Below are 21993 nucleotides of genomic sequence, written 5' to 3'. Positions count from 1 at the left end.
GATTCTAGAAGGTGCATTTTAATAGGCTCTCCAAGTGATTCTTGCAGAAAATACAATCTCATGCTTTCCATGACAAGACAGATATGATCTGAATATACTCTGTGATAGTGTTTAATCAAACCTCAGGTACCAGACTTTATGGAGTCTATTAACAAATAGATTTTATTCAGAATAACAAAAAAGACAAACTTTGCTTTAAAAATTATGTAATATGACAAATATAACAAAGATAAAATAAAGTTTATTGAATATTTACAAAATGTAAAGGGTTAGGACTACTTCCCAGATTTATTCTTCCTTTAAGGGAAGTAAATGTTATTATCCACATTTTAAAGATGAAGAAACTCATATCAATAAGAGTTCAGATAATACAGCCAAACGGTAAAGCTGAGATTCAAACCAGGTGTGTCTTACTTCAAAGCTCAGGTCAACCATTCAGTTTTTGAATTTTGGTTGTTGAAGAAACTAGTAATGAGAAATGAGGCTTACTATGCAGAAAATAAGATATGAATCAAAATGATTTAGGAGAAATGTCATGATAGAAAGTGAATGACCTTCATTTCTTTACCCACTGGATAGAAGTTACATTTGGAAAAACAAAAGCATATATGGTTTTCTATAATTGTTTTGTAGAAAATAAACCAAATAAAAAATAAAAAGAGTATTTTAATAGAGATGATTCTTTTCAAACAAACTAGTTGATTATTCCTCATAACTACTAGAGAAGAAATTTCTGAATATAGTTTTGGGTGGCCTGGGGTTTACAGTATAGAAAAAAATGTCACAGCCTTCTGGTTACTTGAATTTTTCATGATAAAATAACTGGACATAATGCATCTCTCATTTTTGGTATACACATAAGGAAACATCCATTAAATGAAGAGTAAACACTATCTTAAGATGAGAACTTTCAGGTGCTGGCTCGCTCACTTTGGCAGAACATATACTAAAATTGGAATGATAAAAAGAAGATAAGTAAAACCCCTGCATAGGGATGACATGCAAATTCCTGTCCCAAACTTTGAAATAACTTCACATCAAATTGATCAATAGCTAATAGTGAAAGAAAAAAAAAAAAAGACAAGCACTTTTAGGAATTTTACAGTGGTCAAGAATATAATGAAAGCATGAGTTAGGAATACGAAGGTATAATTAATAAGAGCTTGTGGACATGAAAATCATTATTCTTGAGAGATCTAAAGAAATGTACTAAATTGACAGGAAAACAATTACCTACAGTCTTTAATATCTTTGTTTTTATAATTTAAAATAATTTTATGGAAATATAACTCCTTTCAGATTTTACAATTGTGTCTTAATAATATCTAGGATTTTCTGTTAAGAAAATGTTAAAGCAAAGTCTGTATGGTTTCTCTGGGTTTCCAAAAGATATTTTATAAATTTGATTTTCAATTTGTATATATAAAATAAGTATATCAAAATATTATAACTATTATCAAAAAAGATACACTCTCTTAAAAATGCCATCATGAGGAGGACATGAGGCAAAGAAGTATGATATATAGATATATATATGAATACATATCATGTATATCTTATATGTATGTATAGAATACATACATATATACATATATATGTGAATACAATTCTTACAAAGAATAAATAGTAAATGGCTAGGGAGATGGCTGTTTTGTCAATTTATGGAGTTAGCAAGTTGTTCAAAACTACATGATGAGTTGGAGGGATAGAAACTGTCTTTCAGATAAAGTGGGTTTCAAATTTTTCTGCTATCCTTATTAGTATGTCAAAGGTACATAATTATATTGTAGAAATCACTGTCTTTTCCAGAACTTGATTTAAATTAATGAAAAGCTTAAAGGAGTTTCTTTTTAATATTAAGGAAAGATATTGGTAATCTTAATTTTACCCTCTTTTACACATGTGAAATGTCAATTCATTTTATCACTAATTCACTCTCTTTTCCTTTCTGTTTCACTTTGTCCACACGTTGGAGTTTTGTGTGAATAATTATTAAAATGAGCAATAATGAAAATCTATTATTAATTAGTTAGCAATGTAAATGTATTCTGGTGACAGGTCGCCCATTTACATGGGACTGACAATTACCAAAGTACTGTATTTTGTTCTGTTTGTGTTTATTTCTCTTTATTAGATTCTAAATTATATGAAAGCAAAACCTAACTGTTGAAACACAACCCAGATACTCGCCAGTGTGACCGGGGTCGAGTCAAACCCTGTGAGAAAACTCCAGGAGATGGAGGGCAAGAGTCTTTCTGGGCCCAGAACAAACATGGGAGGATCCCAGGAGTGTCTTCATGTCCTCCTTGAGACAGATCTGGTAAGTGTGGAGAATCCCTAACTCGCTCCTGTCCTTTAAAGCTAAGAGATCATCGCTGTTGTTCATTTGTCTCACTTGATTGCCTGCACGTAAATCACATCTCCCATGTAGCCCACACCCTGCACATAAATCTAGATCCTTCCTGTTTGTCATCGGATCTTGTGGAAGGTATAAAAGAAGTGATTGTAAGAAATAAAGACATCTACTGATCATCAGTCATCAGTCCCCTCATCATTTCAGCTCCCATCACCAGGATCCCCACCTCGTGAAGGTGACACCTAACTTTGCACTGCACAAGACAATTCTAAAGAGTAAAGAGTTAATGATGACAGAGAATTTGGTCAACTGGGATGACTCTCATTTTTACAGCATGGGGTGGGGAGCTAAAATTGCAATAACTTATAAATTCCATGTATGCCAAAATTCCTGTAAGAAAACTCAAGAATAACAACAACCTAAAATTTTGTGACACAATGAAAAACATCTTTAAATATTACACTTTCACTTTTTTCTCCACTAATTTTCGGGCTGAGTGTGGTAGCATTACCTCTTGAAAAATTCAACTGTTTCTTGCATTCCTACAAGTTACTTAGTAAACTGAAGTCCAATGTGAGATTTAGTAATGTGCAAAACTCTGAAAATACAATGGTATTGAAAATGACTATATATTGATATTCTTTTACCTTATCTCCTTCAGAAAATGTGATGCCATCTACTGCTCTTTTCCAAGTGATTTCTGGTATAGGCTCCCCTTCTGCTTCACATATAAGTGTGACTTGACCATTCTCATACGTAGTCTCATTTTTAAGCTGTATTATGTGAGGCTGTACTGTAAAGAATATATACATTACTCAATCTGTATGGGAGGAAAATATCACTATTCAGACTTAAAAGCCGCAGTGGGCACTTAAGTTTGCATTAGTACAGTATAGAATTACTAATATTGGAACAGTTACAGCAGCACACTTTGCATTAAAGGAGTGCCAAGAGACTGGCAAAGTACAGGGAGAAATCCTTTAGAAAATAATTCTCATCGATTATCATAAAAAAAAAAATTTGAAGTGGCTTAAAAGCCAATATACAAATTATAATTCCTTTTGAAACTTTGTGATTTCAAAAGACCTTTATTTTTCTCTCTCTTAAATCTACAAAATTAAAATCTCCTCTTTTAAAGCCACATGGTGGCTTTATGTTTATGACTGTGTATGTGTTCATGCGTAACATCTGCTTATTTAGTGATTATCTCTTAAGCTTTAAAAATAATTCCGCCCGAGAAAGAAAATGATGATTGTATCTTGAATATGTAGTAAGTAAAATTATGCATAATATTTAAAATATTTATGAAGTAAGTATATATATGTTAGATACTTACATTATTCCAATTGACTTATTTTTTACTTCAGTTTATTTTAACAATATTTTAAGCATTGTAACTAATCATTTCATTATAATTATGACTTCAGTAATGAGAGAAAACATTATGTCTACTAATTTAGATTACCATTATATTAAAAATATGTCCATCCACAAATTTGCATGATACCATGGATCTTTACAATTATAAAATCTGTATTATCTGCATTTCTTAAATTTTTACATGGTAGAACTTAAAAGGATGAAAGCCAGCACATGGTATTTCAGAAAAGTAACACTTTATTTAATCTTTAAATGCAACTGATCATGGGATATAAATAAATTGCTTTTCATCTTGGAAACCTAGTTTTCAAATATTGGAAGTATGGAATGTATCATTTTTAACAATTCAGTGTTTATTTCATTGACTTAAATGGATTTAGTTGGATTTCTACTATATATATTTGATTTTGTTTCAAGCACAATGCAAATTTGTTTAGTGTTACTATAAAAAAGTGATTACTACAGTGATGTAGCATATCCTGAAGTATTTGCCATTTGAAAAGATAAAAATATTAGAATCTTTCTTTTATCTCTTTGTTCTCATGCACTGCCAGCTTAATAAAAAAATTATTAGTATTTCATAATAGCTCTCTGATGTAAATTGAGAATATCTACTCTTTGGGATTATCTCAGAAACTATCGTTAGTAATTAATAAATTTTTATACTGAGTCATATTTATTTAGTGTAGGTTCTAAAGAGAACAATCTTGTTAAGTGCTGAATACTGCTAGAATAAGTTCAAAACTTTTTATGATTTCTAACAATTTTGTTTATTTACTCTTTCCTCTACATGAACTATGGTCCTTCTTACTCTCATAGAATTTTCCTTCTTTTCTTCCCATTTCCTCTTTTTGTTGTGAAAGAATTTTGATAACAGTGTTTTGAAAAATAGAGAAAACATATTAAATGCTATTAATGCATATAATTTTGTGTTATGCTTTTTAAAGACAATGACATATTCCAAATACACAAGTAAAACTGGTTTTCTTCTTACATAATGGAAGCTAAATCAATTTAAAACAAACAAACAAACACCTTACTGCTTATCCACTTTCTGTAAGTTTCCCAAAGAAAACAATACAGCTTTTGGTAAATATGAAAGATATTCATATTACATATCCTTTTAATAGAATGAAGAAAAGTAATTTCTTATGGATACAGGTCAATATTTCCTAATTTTAGCTTACAGATGTGTTGTTCTGAAGTATATTAAAAGTAAAACTAATCTCAACATGTGTCACATAAAGAATTATGAAGACCAACCTATATATATATATGTAAATATAAAAGATCTGTAAGTTATAACAGATCCCAGTTATGTGTAATTTAAAGGAATTTTCTTCCATCTTCTGTTATCAGTCATCCAATATTTTATAAGAATATACATGTATCATTTCATGTAATTCTTCAAATAATTCAACCTGTAGCTGCAATGCTAAAATATGTTTCAGATGAGAAAACAGATTTAATTTTAGAAAGCTAATGACATATAAATGACAGAGTAGGATTTGACTCAGACTTCCCTCTAGACATCATAATTTTAACCACTATGCTAAAATACTTACCAAAGACCTGGAGAAATGCCTGCTTTTCATCTTCCCCTGCTTTATTTGTGGCCCTGCAGATATAAGGACCCCCATCACTATTAATTATGTTCCTGACAGTGAGTTCTGTATTGCTTCCCTTCAATATGTACTTTTCATTTTCTTCAATGAACTTGCCATTCCTAAAGAAGAAAACAGAGGTTGATCTTCATAAATCTGACTTCATAACTCAGGAGGAGATTGTATTCAATTTTTTGATCGGTAGTTGTCAATCATTATATAGATTTGGATAGACAAAGCTATATTCCAATCACAACTATACTTTTAGTAATCCAGTAAAACTCAGTTACTAGATATTGAAATTATAATTGAAAATTGCTTAAACTTAGAGACAAGAATGATAGTTGAGCTATGTTGAAATCTTAACACCGACCTTAGGCAAAATAAGCACATTCGTTCAATTTTTACTTTATTAGCAAAAAAAAAAAAAAAAATTGTGCTGCCGATTTTAATTCCATATACACTTTTTGTGTCGGTGAGTCAACATATATTTATTTACTAGGTACCTAGGATACATTTAAGAAACTTTCTATGGAAACATCCTCTAAAGAAGTTTCAAAATAAACACAATTTAAATATTTTACCAATTTATATTGCAAATAAGCACTACCAATAAGAGGGTAAGATGAAACAATTATGTGCAAATGCAGTTAGAGAAATTATCCTGAATATGATGATTTGATTCATTATTCATTCTTAGATATGTTTCCTCTTAAACATAAATAATTTTCAATATTTTCTAAGTTATTTCTGAGTTGAAATAGTCTTCACTCTCCTCCAGTTCCAGTTTTTGTTATCTATTAAAAAAAGTCTTTCAAACTTTTTCTATGACTTACAGTAAGAAATGTCTTAAACATACTTAAATCTTAAGTAATTTCTACAATTCTCCTTAATATATGTGAAACCTTCCTATACTGTCTATTCCCTTCCATTCTAGTTTATTTACATTTCCTTTTCCTCCTCTTTTTCTTTCTCCTTTAGTTTTCCTTCTATTTCTTTTTTTTTTTTTTTAATTTTATTTATTTATTTGACAGAGAGAAATCACAAGTAGATGGAGAGGCAGGCAGAGAGAGAGAGAGAGAGAGAGAGAGAGGGAAGCAGGCTCCCTGCTGAGCAGAGAGCCCGATGCGGGACTCGATCCCAGGACCCTGAGATCATGACCTGAGCCGAAGGCAGCGGCTTAACCCACTGAGCCACCCAGGCGCCCCTCCTTCTATTTCTTATAATGGTATTTTGAAGGACTGAATTGATTCTAAGGCCCACTAATGTAAAATGTTTAGGATCTGTCCTTAGGGGATGGGATATCTATTTGTCCACACAAGTTTCAATTAAAAAAAAAAAAAGAAAGAAAGAAAAAATCTTTGAAAGAATTATAACAAATATTTCCCAGAGTGAGAGAGAATATTACTTCAATATCCTAAATGATCTTTCCAGTGAATTCTGGTTTCACTTCCAGAAAGCATTGGCACATATCTTAATATAATACTTATCCTTCTATGGCTCATTAACATCCACTTTTCCCATTTCTATTGACATCTCTAAAGATACCATGAAATGTACAAAAATTGCATGAGAGTGGGGTACAAAAGTAGTCTGTAAAATATTAATACTACATATATAGTATTGATCTGTATTTTTTAATATTCTTTTCTTATTTTTATTAATCTAAAATTTATAACAACCAAAAATAATGTTTCAACAACTTTGTCAAGAATATAATGTATAAGTAGAATTTTCACAGCAACTAGTGATACAATATATTTCTTACTCTAGTCAATAGAAAGTAATAATTTGTAGGACAAAAATAATAATAATAATAATACTCTAGAAGTTTAAGCAACTTATGGCCTATAAGACACTTTCCTTATATATTCAACTTGACTTAAAACTCACAATTAGCTCATATGTCCATTGTCCTTCTTACCCTCATTCACATATTAGAGAACTAAAATTGTAAATATGATTTTCCCACCCCGAAATCATAGATGAAGAAAATTAAATTTACATAGCAATATAATCAGCAAATTAACTAAATTCTAATGTTCTTTCTGACAAAGAGTTATTTTCCTACCTCATTTGGAATATCATGCCAAATGTTTGAAGTATAGGAAATGAGTGAGACATGGCTACCTACCATAAAGAATTTGTAATAGCATTGGCATTAAGAGCAGTAACTAAAGTAGAGCCCATTAATGAATTTATAATAACTTTTTTTTGTGTTAGGTAGGGACAAGGGGGATATACTATAGTAGGAGAGAAGGAAAAAGATGATGGGTAAAATACTCCAGAAATTTTCATGGGGAAAAAAAATAATTATGATTTGGGCTCTGAAGTGAATGGGGAGATTTTGAAGAGATTTAGAGGAAATCTGTGTGTAAAGACTATCGTTCCTTCAAAAGCTCAATTTAAAGATATCAGCAAGAGATATAACCAAAGTAATAGTTCTATAATACCACTCTCCTAATAAACTTGTAATATAGAATACACTTGCTATTATTCACACTCTGCTTCTGAGGAATCCCATGTCTGAAAAAGATTCCCAAAGAATTCTGATGGAATTCTGTAAGCCTATACTTTAAAATGTAAACCACTTCTCTAAGTACCCCTTTTCTAGGCATGAGAAAATAAGGATTAGAATCAGGGAATTAGTGGAGATAATAAAGAAGAAAGGATAGTTCACTTTTAAGCATAATGGAGTAACAGGGACCATATCTACCCTCCCACTGTAAAGAGCAATAGGCACAACAGGCACTGATTAATTAACAGTTTTTAAACACTAATCAACAAGTAGCTCATAATAGTGACCTCTTAAGACCACCATAGCTTACTATGCAAGGAGAGTTTCAAGTGTGTAGCTTGTAGTGGGGAACCCAAGCACAGCCAGGCAGAGTTCTCAGTTGGAGGAGGTTAAAGTAGCTAGAATTTGTGAACTAGAGAATATAAGAAAAGACAGCTGCACAAGAAAGAAGGTAAAGAGATATGCAGTGTATCCCCAACCAATCTTTAACTACTGATTCGTGACTGCATGCCAAAAAGGCTTTCCCAGCATAGGCAAAGAACCACTGGAAAAGATATAACACAGCCATCCCAGAACCAGGAATAATTTGCTTCTCAGTCATTCCGGGTAAAAAACCCTAAAATGCAGGACATTAAGTCACCTCCTTAGAAGAATATTGCTTCAATAATAGAACCAAGCTGACCCTAGGATGAAGCTTGCTCTGGATCCACTAAAAGAATCTAAAAGCAATCCTCAGATGATCAAACATATCCCAAGTTACCTCCTACATCTAAAAATAGAGTAAGAGAGTACAAGAATATCCAGTACTCCAAAGCATAAAATCATTAATACCTGGCACTCAATCAAAAATTACCAGGCTAACATATAAGTAGGAAAATATGACACATAACAAGGAGAAAATTCAATAAATTAGAAGATCCAGAAATGATACAGATGATAAAAATAGGAGAAAAGATTGTTAAAATAACTATTAGAATATATTCTATATGTTCAAGAAAGTAAAAATGAGCTATAAGCTTGTAAGAGGAAAGAGAAATTCCTCTATCATAGAATGTATAATAAATATGGAGTAAATGGAGGGGAAGTTCAAGATGGTTGTGTAGGAAGGTCCTGAACTCAACTCCTCCCATGGACATACCAAATCTTCAGCTATGCAAGGATAAATTCCCCTTGAAAAATACAGGAAAACTAGCTTAAGAGTTTCTCCACAACAAAGGATAAAGGATTGAGACAGGTAAGAGAAGCAGAAATATAATCTTGCCAAAATTCCTACTGTCAACATAGCAAATCACAATTTGGAGGAACATTACAAATTTGGAGTTTCTCCTTGAGGAGTAAGGGGCTTATACCCCATATCAGGCACCCCAACCCTTGGGGTTTACACTGGAGAGATGAACACCCAAAATATCCGATTCTGCAAAGCAAAAGGGCTTATATGTTAGAGATCCAAAAGACTGTGAGAAATGAAAAGGCTGCTTTTAAAGGTCTTACAGACTTAACTCCAGGAATCTCAAAAACAAAACAAAACAAAAAACGTAGTTTGGAAAGCACATTTCTATATGCAGTAGACATTCATTAGCATGTGCTGGAGACACAGGCATCTGGTAGGACATTTTCCAGGGGAGAAGATGCTGGTGGCACCATTTGTACATTCTCATTCAACCTTGCTAGTATTGTAGGGCTAGCCCCACATAGTCCTGTGGTAGCTGTAATCCTATAGCTGATGCAGCTGCCTGATTTGCCCTTCCCACAAGCTCTGGTGGCCCTACTATTGCCAGTGAGCTCCCTCCTATCTTGGGGCCCCTCTGGGTCCTCTGAAGCCAGCAGGCTCACCCTTCCTACATGCTATAGCCTCTCTGAAGCCAGCAGGCTCACCCTGCCCACATGCTATATCTTCCTGGCCCCCACGATGCCAAGCTGTTCATTCCACCCTTGTGCTCTCACCAGTTAAGAATAAATCAGACTGTGTAGGTAAACACAAAGTTCAAAAGACATCCAAGAATTAGGGCAAGGTTGAATGAAAAGTTTCATCACCTACACAAGGCCACTCCTTCTAGAATGGGAAAGATAGCTATTCCACCTCATACACAGAAACAGAAATATAAAGAAAAACAAAATGAGAAAAATAGAATATATGCCCCAAAAAAGGACAACATAAAATCCAGAAAAGAAAAGAAGAATCCTTGTTGAAATGGAGATAAGTAATTTACCTGACAAAAAGTTCAAAGTAGTGGTCATAAAGATGCTTACTGAATTGGAAAAAGAATGGATGAACACAGTAAAAATATCAAACAAACAGAAAATATAAGAAAGTATCAAACAGAAGTCATGCAGGTGAAGAATACAAAAACTGACCTGAAAAAAAAATACACTAAAGAATTTCAACCACAGTTTGGATGACAGAGAACGGATCAGCAACCTGGAAGACAGGACAGTGGGACTCACCCAAAAGGAACAACAACAACAATAATAACAAAAAGAATTTTACAAAGTGAAGACAGCTTATGGGACCTATGGAACAACATCAAGTGGAGTAACATTCACATTATATGGTCCCAGAAGGAGAAGAGAAAGAAAAAGGGACAAAAAACTTATTTGAAGAAACAATAGCTGACCACTTAACCAACCTAGGGAAGGAAATAGACATCCCGTTTCAGGAAGCACAGATAGTTCCAAAAAAGATGAACCCAAAGAGCTACACAGCCTAACACATTATAATTCAAATGTCAAAGTTAAAGAAAAAGAGAAAATATTAAAGGCAGCAAGAGAATAACTTGGTACATATAAAGAGACCCCATCAGACTATCAGCTGATTTTTCAGCATAAACTCTGTAAGCCACAAGAGAATGGCATGGTGTATTCAAAGCGCTAAAAGGAAAACTTCCAACCAATAATATTCTACCCAGCAAGACTATCCTTCAGAATAAATGACAAACAGAGTTTTCTAGATAAGCAAAAGCTAAAGGATTTCACACCACTACACCAGCCTTGCAAGAAATGTTAAAGGTACTTCCTCAAGCTAAAAAGAAAATGTACTAGCTAGTAATAAGAAAACATATGCAAGTAAACACCTGACAGGAAAAGGCAAATATATTAAGGAGCGGATTAACCACTTAAAATTTTACAATGAAGTTTAAAAGACAAAGGTAGTAAAACAAACTAAAACTATAATAATTTGTTAAGGTATGCACAAAATAAAAATATATATGACATCAGAAACAAAACATGTGGTGAGGGAGAAAAAAATCTAGAGTCTTTAATATGTATTCAAAACTTACAATGCTCACAAGTTAAAATAAACTGCTATACAGTCTGTTATATGTGTGCTTCACAAAGCAAAAACCTGTATAGTAGATGCACAAAAGATAATGGGAAAAGAATCTAAACATAACACTAAAAAAAGCTATGAAACCACAAGGGAAAAGAGCAAGAGAAGAAAGGAAGAAAGAGGAGCTACAAACCATCCAGAAAACTATTAACAAAATGGCACTATGTACATACTTATCAATAATTACTTTGAATGCATATGGACTAAATTCTCCAATCAAAAGACATATAATGGGTGAATGGATAAAACAAGACCTATTGATATGTTGCCTAAAAGAGACCCAATTCAGATCTTAGGGCACAGAGAGATTACAGTGCAAGGGTAGAAAAAGCAAATGAAAATGAAAACAAAGCTAGCATAGCTGTACTTATATCAGAAAAAATGATCACTTTAAAACAAAACAAATACAATACAAAGACAAGGAAGGGCATTATGTAATGATAAAAGGGTCATTCAAAAAAGAAGATACAACATTTATATATAATTATGCACCCAAAATAGAAGCACCTAAATATAGCAAGTATTAACAGACCTAAAGGCAGAAATTGACAACACAATAGTAGTAGAGGAATTTAATACTTCATTTACACCAATAGATCTATCATCCAGACAGAAAATCAATAAGAAAACATTGGCCTTACACAACACATTAGACCAGATGGACGTCATATATATATATATATATATATATATATATATACACAGAGAGAGAGAGAGAGAGAGAGAGAGATATATATCTATCTCTATATATATATATATATATATATATATATGTATATATATATATACGGAGCAGTCCATCAAAAATCAGCAGAATACACATTCTTCTCAAGTGTGCATGGAATATTCTCCAGGATAAATGGCATTTTGCCCCCAAATGAGTCTCATTAAATTTAAGAAGACTGAAATCATAGCAAGCATCTTTTCTTATCACAATGATATGAAAATAGAAATCAACTACAAAAAGATAACTGGAAAAGTCCCATAGAAAAAAAAGGAAATCTTGCCATTTCTAACAACACAAATGGACCCTAAAAGTATTATGCTAAATGACATAAATAGACAAACAGATGAATACCATATGATTTTACTTGCATGTAAAACCTAAAGAAACAAAAGATTGAACAAACACAACAATCTCATGGATACTGACAATGGACTGGCGGGTGTCAAAGGGGAAGGCAGTTAGTGGATGGGTGAAATGGGTGAAGGGAAATCATCGTATGGTGACAGATGGTAATTAGGCTTATAGTTGTGATCACATTGTAATGTATCAGAAAATCAATTTATTATGATGTATACCTGAAACTAATAATACCTTATACCAATTTTGCCTCAAAAATAAGGTCCTTTATCAAACTTATAGAGATAAAAAATAGGATGATGAAATATACTCTGGTAAATTTGAGAGCAGTTTAAACATTGCTAAAGAAAAAAATCAATAATTTGAAAATATAGCAATATATTTTAGTAAACTTAAAGACATAAAATTTGAAAACAGAAAAAAGGACTCAAAATTCTATCTGGTATCATTTTATTCCTAAACAAAGTCTTTAATAATTTTTATAATACTGACATTGATAAATGTTTAAACATATAACAGAACTTCAAAAGACATGGAATAAAACAGAGAGAACTGAGAACAGAAAGAGATAATAGTTGTAAAATCAGTAAGAATATAGAAGATGTGAATAATACTAATCACCTAGCTGACTTATTTGATATTTAGAGACTACTCCATATGACAGTGGAATATCTATCTATTTATCTTTCTCTATATAAATATATACACAAATACACATATATGTATTTGTCAAGTGCAAACAGAACATTTGAAAATATTATAAAGTGGGACCTAATAAATTTAAGTAAATTGATATCATACAAAGTATGTTTTCTAACAATTAAGGAATTTAGTTTTAAATTAGTAGCAGAAGTACATATGAAATATACCCAAATATTTGGGGAAAAAATCAGCAACATTCTAAATAACCAATGCCAAAAATAATGTTACAAGTATTGACATGGAGGGACAATTGTATCCTGATATTTATAGCAGCAAAATCAACAATAGCCAAATTTAGAAAGAACCCAGATGTCCATAGACTGATGAAAGGTTAGAGTAATTGGATAAAGAAATAGTAGAATGGAATATTACTCAGCCATCAAAATGAAATTTTGTATTTTGCAATGATGTGGATGGAATTAGAGTATACGATGCTAAGCAAGCTAAGTCAGAGAAAGACAAATACCATATGACTTCACTCATAGAATTTAAAACACAAAGCAGATGAACATAGAGGAACAAAGGAGAGAGAGAGGCAATTCACAAAAGAGACTCTTAATTACAGGGAATAAACCTAAGGTTGCTAGAGGGGCAGTGAGGGGAAGTCGGTTAAATGGGTGATGGAGATTAAGGAGGTATCTTGCTGTCATGAACACTGGTTATTATAGGTGAGTGATGAATCTCTTAAATTCTATACCTAAAACTAATATTACACCATATGTTAACTAACTGGAATGTAAATAAAACTTGAAACAAACAAGATAACATTACAAGAAAAAAAAATTAAATACTTGAATAAGGGGTGCCTGGTGGCTCAGTCAGTTAAATGCCTGCCTTTAGCTCCGGTTATGATCTCAGGGTCTTGGAACCAAACCCTGCATCAGGCTCTGCACTCAGCAGGGAGCCTGTTTCTCCCTCTTCCTCTGCTCCTCCCCCAACTTGCATTCATTCATGCTTTCTGTTTCTCTAATAAATAAATAAATAAAATCTTTTAAAAATATATTTGAACTGGACAAAAATGGAACTGTGACATATTAAAATTAGTACAGTGCAATTAAAGCATTGTAAAAAGGAGAAATGAATGCTTATATTAGAAAAGTATAAATGATTGAAATCAATGACATATGTACCCACTTTGAGCCACTAAAAATAGAAGAGAATATTAAAAAGTAAAAAAAAGGAAGACAATAATAAAAATAAGAGCAGAAATCAATGAATTAGAAAATAGAAAAACAAGAAGAAAGTAAGTGAACCAAAAGCTGATCATTGAAAAGATTGTTCTTTTCATAAACATTTTTTTAGACTGATCGGGATGAAAAGAGAGAAGAACAAATAACCAGTGACCATTTTATCAGAATGAGAGAGGAAGGATCAATATAGATAATGCGAAAATTATAAATATAATAAGAAAATACTGTAAATGACTATATGCTAGTAAAAACAACTGAAATGTAATGGACAAATTGCTGGAAAGATAGATATCACCAGAGACCACTAAAGACAAAGATATTTCTGGGATAAACCTAGATCTATGAAAGTACTTGAATTTGTAGTTAAACCTTTATACAACACAAGTCTTAGCATAGGCTGTTTCACTGGAAAATTTTCCAAATATTTAAGAAAAAAATAATAAGCATTATAATTACACATTGTATATATACATATATAAATATGACATATATAAATGTCAAAGTAAAAACTAATTTTAATTTTGTTGATGTCATTAACATATATTCCCATTCTGCTATTATACATTACATATCTAGAGAATGGAACAATTATTTGTACCATTAAAGGGATGAAACAAATGCTATATGAAGATGTAAAGATTAAAAAATATAGATTTAAATGACTTACTATATTAGCCTATGAATTTGACTTATTCTAACGTGTATGATAATTATGTTTCCACTTAAATATGAGAATTTTGAACAAATGTTGAGCTTTAAGACAGAAATCTAAACAGAAGGAAGTCTCCCTGGAAAGATAAAATGATGAGAATGAGATTCTAGAACAATATTTGTTCATTGTAATGAATGATCCAGGAGCTTTTCTGTGCTGCAATTAGATGTAATATTGACTCTTACAGATACACACCAGAAACCAGAAGTCTCAGAGATACATGATCATTATCTGGGGTGAATATGTTCATGTTTGATGTATAATCCTTTAGAAAATACCAACAGTATGTCACAAAGGAATTAATGTTTGCAAAGAACATCTATTTACCTTACTTGAAGAAATATCTTGTTTATTGCTACCTGCTGCATTAAATGGATAAGTGTTTGAAAGGAATAGAATATCAGTAAGTTCTCAGGAATTAATAGAAAAAAAGAGAATTGGGTTGTAATTATTCTTCTTGAAAAAGTTTTTTAAAAAACCTAATCCTCACTATGGCTAATTTTTGTCAATACGAATATATTTCTACTAATTGTTTTCTTGTGATTATTCTTAAATGATTTGGTTCATGAAGCATAGAAGAGACTGTAAATATCTGTAGCTATGCCTGAGTGGTAACCAGAATTAATAACTAAGATATATTTTTAAGATTGTCCATTTGTAAAGTTTCATTGTCTCCTTTTTAACAGAGCCAAAACCCAAAAGAATGAATTATATTGAAACTGGACCATTCCCTTATACCATACACAGAGATAAACTCAAAATGGATGAAAGACCTCAATGTGAGACAAGAATCCACCAAAATCCTAGAGGAGAACATAGGCAATTACCTCTTTGACACTGACCACAATAAATTCTTTTGAGACATGTCTCCAAAGACAAGTGAAACAAAAGCAAAAATGAACTTTCGGAACTTCATCAAATTAAAAAGGTTGGACACAGCAAGGGAAATAGTCAATAAAACTAAGAGGCAGCCCATGGAATGGGAGAAGATATTTGCAAATAACATTACAGATTAAGGGCTGATATCCAAGATCTATAAAGATATATAAGGAACGTATCAAAATCAACACTCAAAAAACTAATAACCCAGTCAAAATATGAGCAGAAGACATAAACAGACACTTCTCCAAAAAAGACATACAAATGGCTAGCAAATACATGAAAAAATGTTAAACATCACTAGCCATCAGGGAAATACAAATCAAAAAACCACAATAAGATACTACCTTAAACAGTTAGAACAGGAAAAACTAACAAAACAGGAAACAACAAATGTTGGCGAGGATGTGGAGAAAGGGGAACCCTCTTACACTGTTGGTGGGAATGAAGCTCCATACTCCAGTATGGAGTTTCCTCAAGATGTTAAGAATAGAGCTACCCTATGACCTGGCAATTGCATTACTGGGCATTTATCCCAAAGATACAGATATAGTGAAAAGAATGTTCTTAGCAGCAATGTTCTTAGCAGCAATGTTCACAATAGCCAAACTGTGGAAGGAGCTGAGATGCCCTTCAACAGATGAATGGATAAAGAAGATGTGGTATATAAACACAACAGAATATTATTCAGCCATCAGAAACCATGAATACCCACCATTTGCATCAACATGGATGGAACTGGAGGGGATTATGCTAAGTGAAGTAAGTCAAGCAGAGAAAGACAACATATGGTTTCACTCATATGTGGAACATAAGCAATAGCATGGAGGACCATAGGGGAAGGGAGGGAAACCCAAAGGGGGAGAAATCAGAGAGGGAAATTAGCCATGAGAGACTATGGACCCCAAGAAATAATCTGGGGGTTTCAGAGTGGGAGGTAGTGGGGGGAGAGGGTAACAGGATGATGGGTATTAAGGACAGCACGTGCTGTGATGAGCACTGGGTGTTATACTTAACTAACGAACCACTGAACACTACATCAAAAGCTATACAGTGGCTAACTGAACATAATAAAAACCATGGACAGAATCAAATTAGTATTAAATAATTAGAGACAAAATATTTAATAATATAAGTCAATTAATAAAAAACTAATGAAAAATTTTAAAAAAGAATGAAATATGTTGATATCTGTTTGATGTTAATAGAAATCAAGTAACATTTAAAAATTCTGTAGAAATATATAAAAGTAAACTATCAAGGAACAGATTTAGAATAGAGAGTTTATTCTTTTGATGAAGTAAAATTTTAAAAATGACACTACATTTATGGAAATTTAACTGTATAATTAATAATATGGTACATAAATAAAATATGATAAATAAAATAATATGGTACATAAATAAAACATACAATTACATTTTAATAAAATATGATTTTTATATACACACAGTGGTGATGCTATTAATACTAGCATTCCTATTTCTAGATACTCTCTAGAAGTAACATTAACGTGGTTGAATTAGTCATTGGGCTTCTGGGCCCACTTTGGCCGGACACATGCGGGTCTTTGACTTGGGTTAATTCACTCTGTTAATCTCTTTAGCAATTTAATCTAACCAAATTAACTGAAAACAAAACCACCACAACCTTTTAATAAAATTCTAAAGAATGCTTTTATTCTTGATAAAATAAAATTAGAAATCTTTTTCCATGGCATTGATTCTGAATACAAGCCAAAAGGATGTATATGTGTAACACCTACCTGTACCAGGAGATGGAGGGCTCAGGGGAGCCAGAGGCCCTGCAAGAGAATGTCATCTCCTCTCCTCTCTCTGCTGTGGCATTAAAGGATTTCTGAGGCATTGTGATTGCTGGCGGCACTGAAAAAAGACATAAACATAGATTAAATAGAGATGAAAAACATTTCATCAACACCATCGAGACTTCCTTAGAACTACTTAGTTGTTGTTGTTGTCATTGTTAAAATGCTAAGCTTTAGAGCTTGATCACTTACTTCTGTACTTACATTACTTCTATCAACAAGATGGACTTGGTTGCACAGTAAAATGACTTAAAGACCATTGACCTGCATTCCAAGGTACAATAATTAAATAATACACACCTGTGTTATTGTACTGTTTTTAACCCATCAATTTAGAATAAACGAGAAACTAGACATTTTAACAAATTTATATGCATACTTTTATGAAATATTTCTCACAAGAAAACAGACAATACCACCCTGACTGACAGCAACACTGAGATCTACTTGGAGCATAGATGGATTTCCTATTTGGGTCTTCATCGGTATATGTAATTCTATAAGCAATCATTCACTGCTTCAAGACAGGGCTTTCAAATTAGATGTCAAATGATAATGTTCTTTCTGATTAACTGCACTTAATTTCTTCACACAACTATAGAACATTTTATGAAGAGAAACTGCTCAAGCCATAGAGAGTATGAAATAGATTTTCACGAACAATTCAATTTTAAAATTAAGCTTCCCCAATTTCTAACTAATTACATTGCAAAAACCATATATGCTGCACATTTGGACATGTTGAAACTGTTACTGAAATGTACTGTTTGCAATAAATAAATCAATAGTATCCATAATAGATGCTAAATATCAAAGCACAGCATAAATTTTTATTTTAATGCACACTTTAATGATTTTCAATTGAATCTGACAAAATGATATTCCTAAAATTAATTATATTAACAGAATTGTTTTTTATATATCCTAAATAACATGACCAGACAGGCATTGAGAAGTGTGACATTAATTAAATATCTCCACAATAATATTCAGGTCAGCATTGATGTTGTATTATTGTCATTGATGGTGGCGATAGGAACTGATATGTATCTTACCAATTAAGCACAATGAATCAAGTTTCTGCCTTTATGAATTTAGATACAAGGGACATGATCTGACATGTTGTCTCTAAAGTAACATAGTAATTACAAGTATTACAGTAGGATGGACTGTTTTTGAGACATTAACTCTGCATTTTAAGTACACTAAAATTTGACTTTCTGTACCTTGTTTTACTTCTTTTGTAATTATAGAAAAGAACACTTTAATCAAAATGTAATGCCTTTCATTTTGTTATAATAAATGTAGTTGCAATAGCACATGACTATTTTATTATTACAACAATAAATATTTTAACCCATTAGATAATTACAATGTAAATGAACTCTTTAAAAAAAATTCTCCATTTGGGTAAATTTGTGTAAATGGAAACATTTAACATTTCAAAATGGGGAATCACATGCTCCAGCGCTTGTCCTACTATTTTTACTACTGAAACACATTATTTATTCTTTATCATGATTTTCTGTTCTGTAGTATAAACTGCATATGCTGGATGGTTTGTAAGAACTGACAAATCTTAATGTTTACATTTTATGATACAGTGACTCAGCTCATGAAATGTGCGTTCTTACTTAGAGTGTGGATTTGTCGAACAATATTACCATTGCATATTTATAGGGTACTTTGAAGAGTAATTCCGGAACTATTCTGAAGAATAATAGCATTCCAAACCTGCAGAGGTGTTCACTAGTTCTGAAGCCAGGGTATTCAGGGAATTTGTAAGCCACTGATCAAACTATAGAGCATTTTTATGTGTACTACTTCATTGGTTCTGAATTTGCTATTGAGTTGGAGTACATAATTTTTTAAAAAGATTTTATTTATTTATTTGACAGAGAGACAGAGAGAGGGGAGTGGCAGGCAGAAGAAGAGAAAGAAGCAGGATCCCCATGGAGCAGGGAACTCGACATGGGGCTTAATCCCAGGACCCTGGATCATGACCTGAGGAGAAGGCAGTCCTTAACCGACTAAGCCACCCAAGCCCCTGGATTAAATAATTTTAAAAGAGATTACAATTATATTTCATCCAAATGCCATGCTATCTCATAAGACCCATATCTAGGAATTTAACTTCTTAATCCTTTTTTTATTTGACTATATCTGAAATTCTAGTTTTAATTTTTTTTTTAAAGATTTTATTTATTTATCGGGGGGGGGGGGTGGAGAGAGCGAGCACAGGCAGACAGAATGGCAGGCAGAGGCAGAGGGAGAAGCAGGCTCCCCACTGAGCAAGGAGCCCGATGTGGGACTCAATCCCAGGATGCCGGGATCATGACCTGAGCCAAAGGCAGCTGCTTAACCAACTGAGCCACCCAGGCGTCCCTGAAATTCTAGTTTTAATAACCTTACAATGACTTATATTCTATATATACTAAGTAGCCAATATTTTCTGGTAAGGTTCAGTTCTCATTCTTTGGTTTTAAGAAACATGAGAATGTAGAGGCAAGTAGCTCCAGAACTCTGACTTAAATGGAGCTTTTGGCCCAAATTCATGTTATAATTTTCCTCCCTGGCTGCTCAGGCACCTAAGATCCCACTACTTTGACAGCTTAATTCCCTTTCATCAACAGTGACATCCAGCAGTCCCACATGTCTTTTGTGTCTTGCCCTCTTCCTCCACACACTACCACTTAAATATTTCTCAGAAGATGAAGAACAAACATAGCATTAACTATGGAATATGCATGTGGTTCACACTGACCACCACCAATAACCCCTCAGATTTATTCTAGATAAGGATAACAACCTCCCACCTCCAATCACCACCACTGTCAAGAAAGCTATTCTTTTTTTTTTTTTTTTTTTTAAGATTTTGGTTTTTTATTTGACAGACAGAGATCACAAGTAGGCAGAGAGGCAGCCAGAGACAGAGAGGACGAAGCAGGCTCCCTGCTAAGCACAGAGCCAGATGCAGGGCTCGATCCCAGGACCCTGAGATCATGACCTGAGCTGAAGGCAGAGGCTTTAACCCACTGAGCCACCCAGGCACCCCAAGAAAGCTATTCTTGCATAACTCATTGATTAATCAGATCTGGGCAAAATATATGTCACCAAATAAATTCCCATGTATATCCTCTATTTGGCAGAAGACTACTAAAACTAAGATTCACAGTCCTTTCTTACTTACTTTTTCTTGTTTTTACTCTTAAGGCTGTGTGACACTTAGAAATTAGTATAGGGGCACCTGGGTAGCTCAGTGGGTTAAAGCCTCTGCCTTCAGCTCAGGTCACCATCCCAGGGTCCTGGGGTTGAGCCCCATGTCGGGCTCTCTGCTCTGCAGGGAGTCTGCTTCCTCCCCTCTCTCTCTCTGCCTGCCTCTCTGCCTACTTGTGATCTCTGTCTGTAAAATAAATAAAATCTTAAAAAAACAAAAAAAGAAATTAGTATAAAGGTGGATTTGAAAAAGATGGTAGAATAGTAAGAACCATCTTGGCAGCAATTGCAGAATCTGTCTAATGTAACTGTCTTGTATCTCTGCAGTCTACTGGAGATTTGAGCTTCCAGGAGAAGACATGGAAGGCTAATTGCTATCAAGGTCTCATTTGTACAGCAATGTTCATGTTCACAGCAGCATTATGCACAATATTTTACAAGTGAAAGCAACCTAAATGTCCATCAATGCATGAAAGCATAAGCAAACTGTGGTACGTCCACAAAATGGAATACTATTTAGCTTTAAAAAGAAAGTTAATTCTGACATACACTACACATGGATTAACCTTGAGGATGTTATACCAAGTAAAATAATCCAGTTACGGAAAGACAAAATACTCTTATTATTCCTCTTACTGTGTACTTAGAATAGTCAAAGTTATCGAGACAAAGTGAAATACATTTTGATTAAAATTCTTGACCTTCCCCTCTTGACAGTACCGTACCCCTTTCCTCCTTAACCTCTTAATTAATTGCTTGTAATTTTATGCAAATAATAACACACAGTTTTTTATATTTCCTCCTTCTCTTACAAAATAGACCCTTTTCTGTACCATGCTTCTTTTCTCAAACTAAAAATATATGCAAGGGATATATTCATGTTACTACACAGAGAAATTCTTCACTCCTGTTCAAATTACAGTCTTCTCTGTAATAGTCTTCTATTGAGCATGTATTATGTCACCTGAGAATATCCAAATATTTATCTATTATAATCTTTATCTACTGTAATCAATGCTCTAGTTAATTATCTAGAAGTAAAATTGATATCTCAAAGAGTAAATGTATATATAATTTGACTGAAGAGGACCAAATCAAATTGCCTTCAGTGGTCATTACACTTTTTGACCCCAACTATGGATTACTTTTCTAACCAGGAAAAAAAAAAAAAAAAAAAAAAAAAAAAAAAAAAAAAAAAA

At 32.9% G+C, this 21993-nt stretch overlaps 1 protein-coding gene and 1 pseudogene across 2 annotated transcripts in view; one reads left to right on the top strand and one right to left on the bottom strand.

Moving 5' to 3' along the window:
• The window catches only part of NCAM2 (neural cell adhesion molecule 2), a 514996-nt gene that overhangs the window by 163973 nt on the left and 329030 nt on the right, over positions 1-21993 (bottom strand). For both annotated transcript variants that reach the window (XM_059392179.1, XM_059392180.1), the window contains exons 6-8: positions 17519-17636; positions 5302-5462; positions 3004-3149 (exon numbers count right to left, since the gene is read on the bottom strand). In XM_059392179.1, the coding sequence (XP_059248162.1) occupies positions 3004-3149; positions 5302-5462; positions 17519-17636 (425 nt within the window). The remainder of the gene's footprint in view (positions 1-3003; positions 3150-5301; positions 5463-17518; positions 17637-21993) is intronic.
• LOC132012713 (U6 spliceosomal RNA) lies at positions 925-1024 on the top strand (annotated as a pseudogene).

This window comes from Mustela nigripes, chromosome 2 (genome assembly GCF_022355385.1).
Source record: "Mustela nigripes isolate SB6536 chromosome 2, MUSNIG.SB6536, whole genome shotgun sequence".
Classification (NCBI taxonomy): Eukaryota; Metazoa; Chordata; class Mammalia; order Carnivora; family Mustelidae; genus Mustela; species Mustela nigripes.
This window is presented reverse-complemented; position numbering and strand designations above follow the sequence as displayed.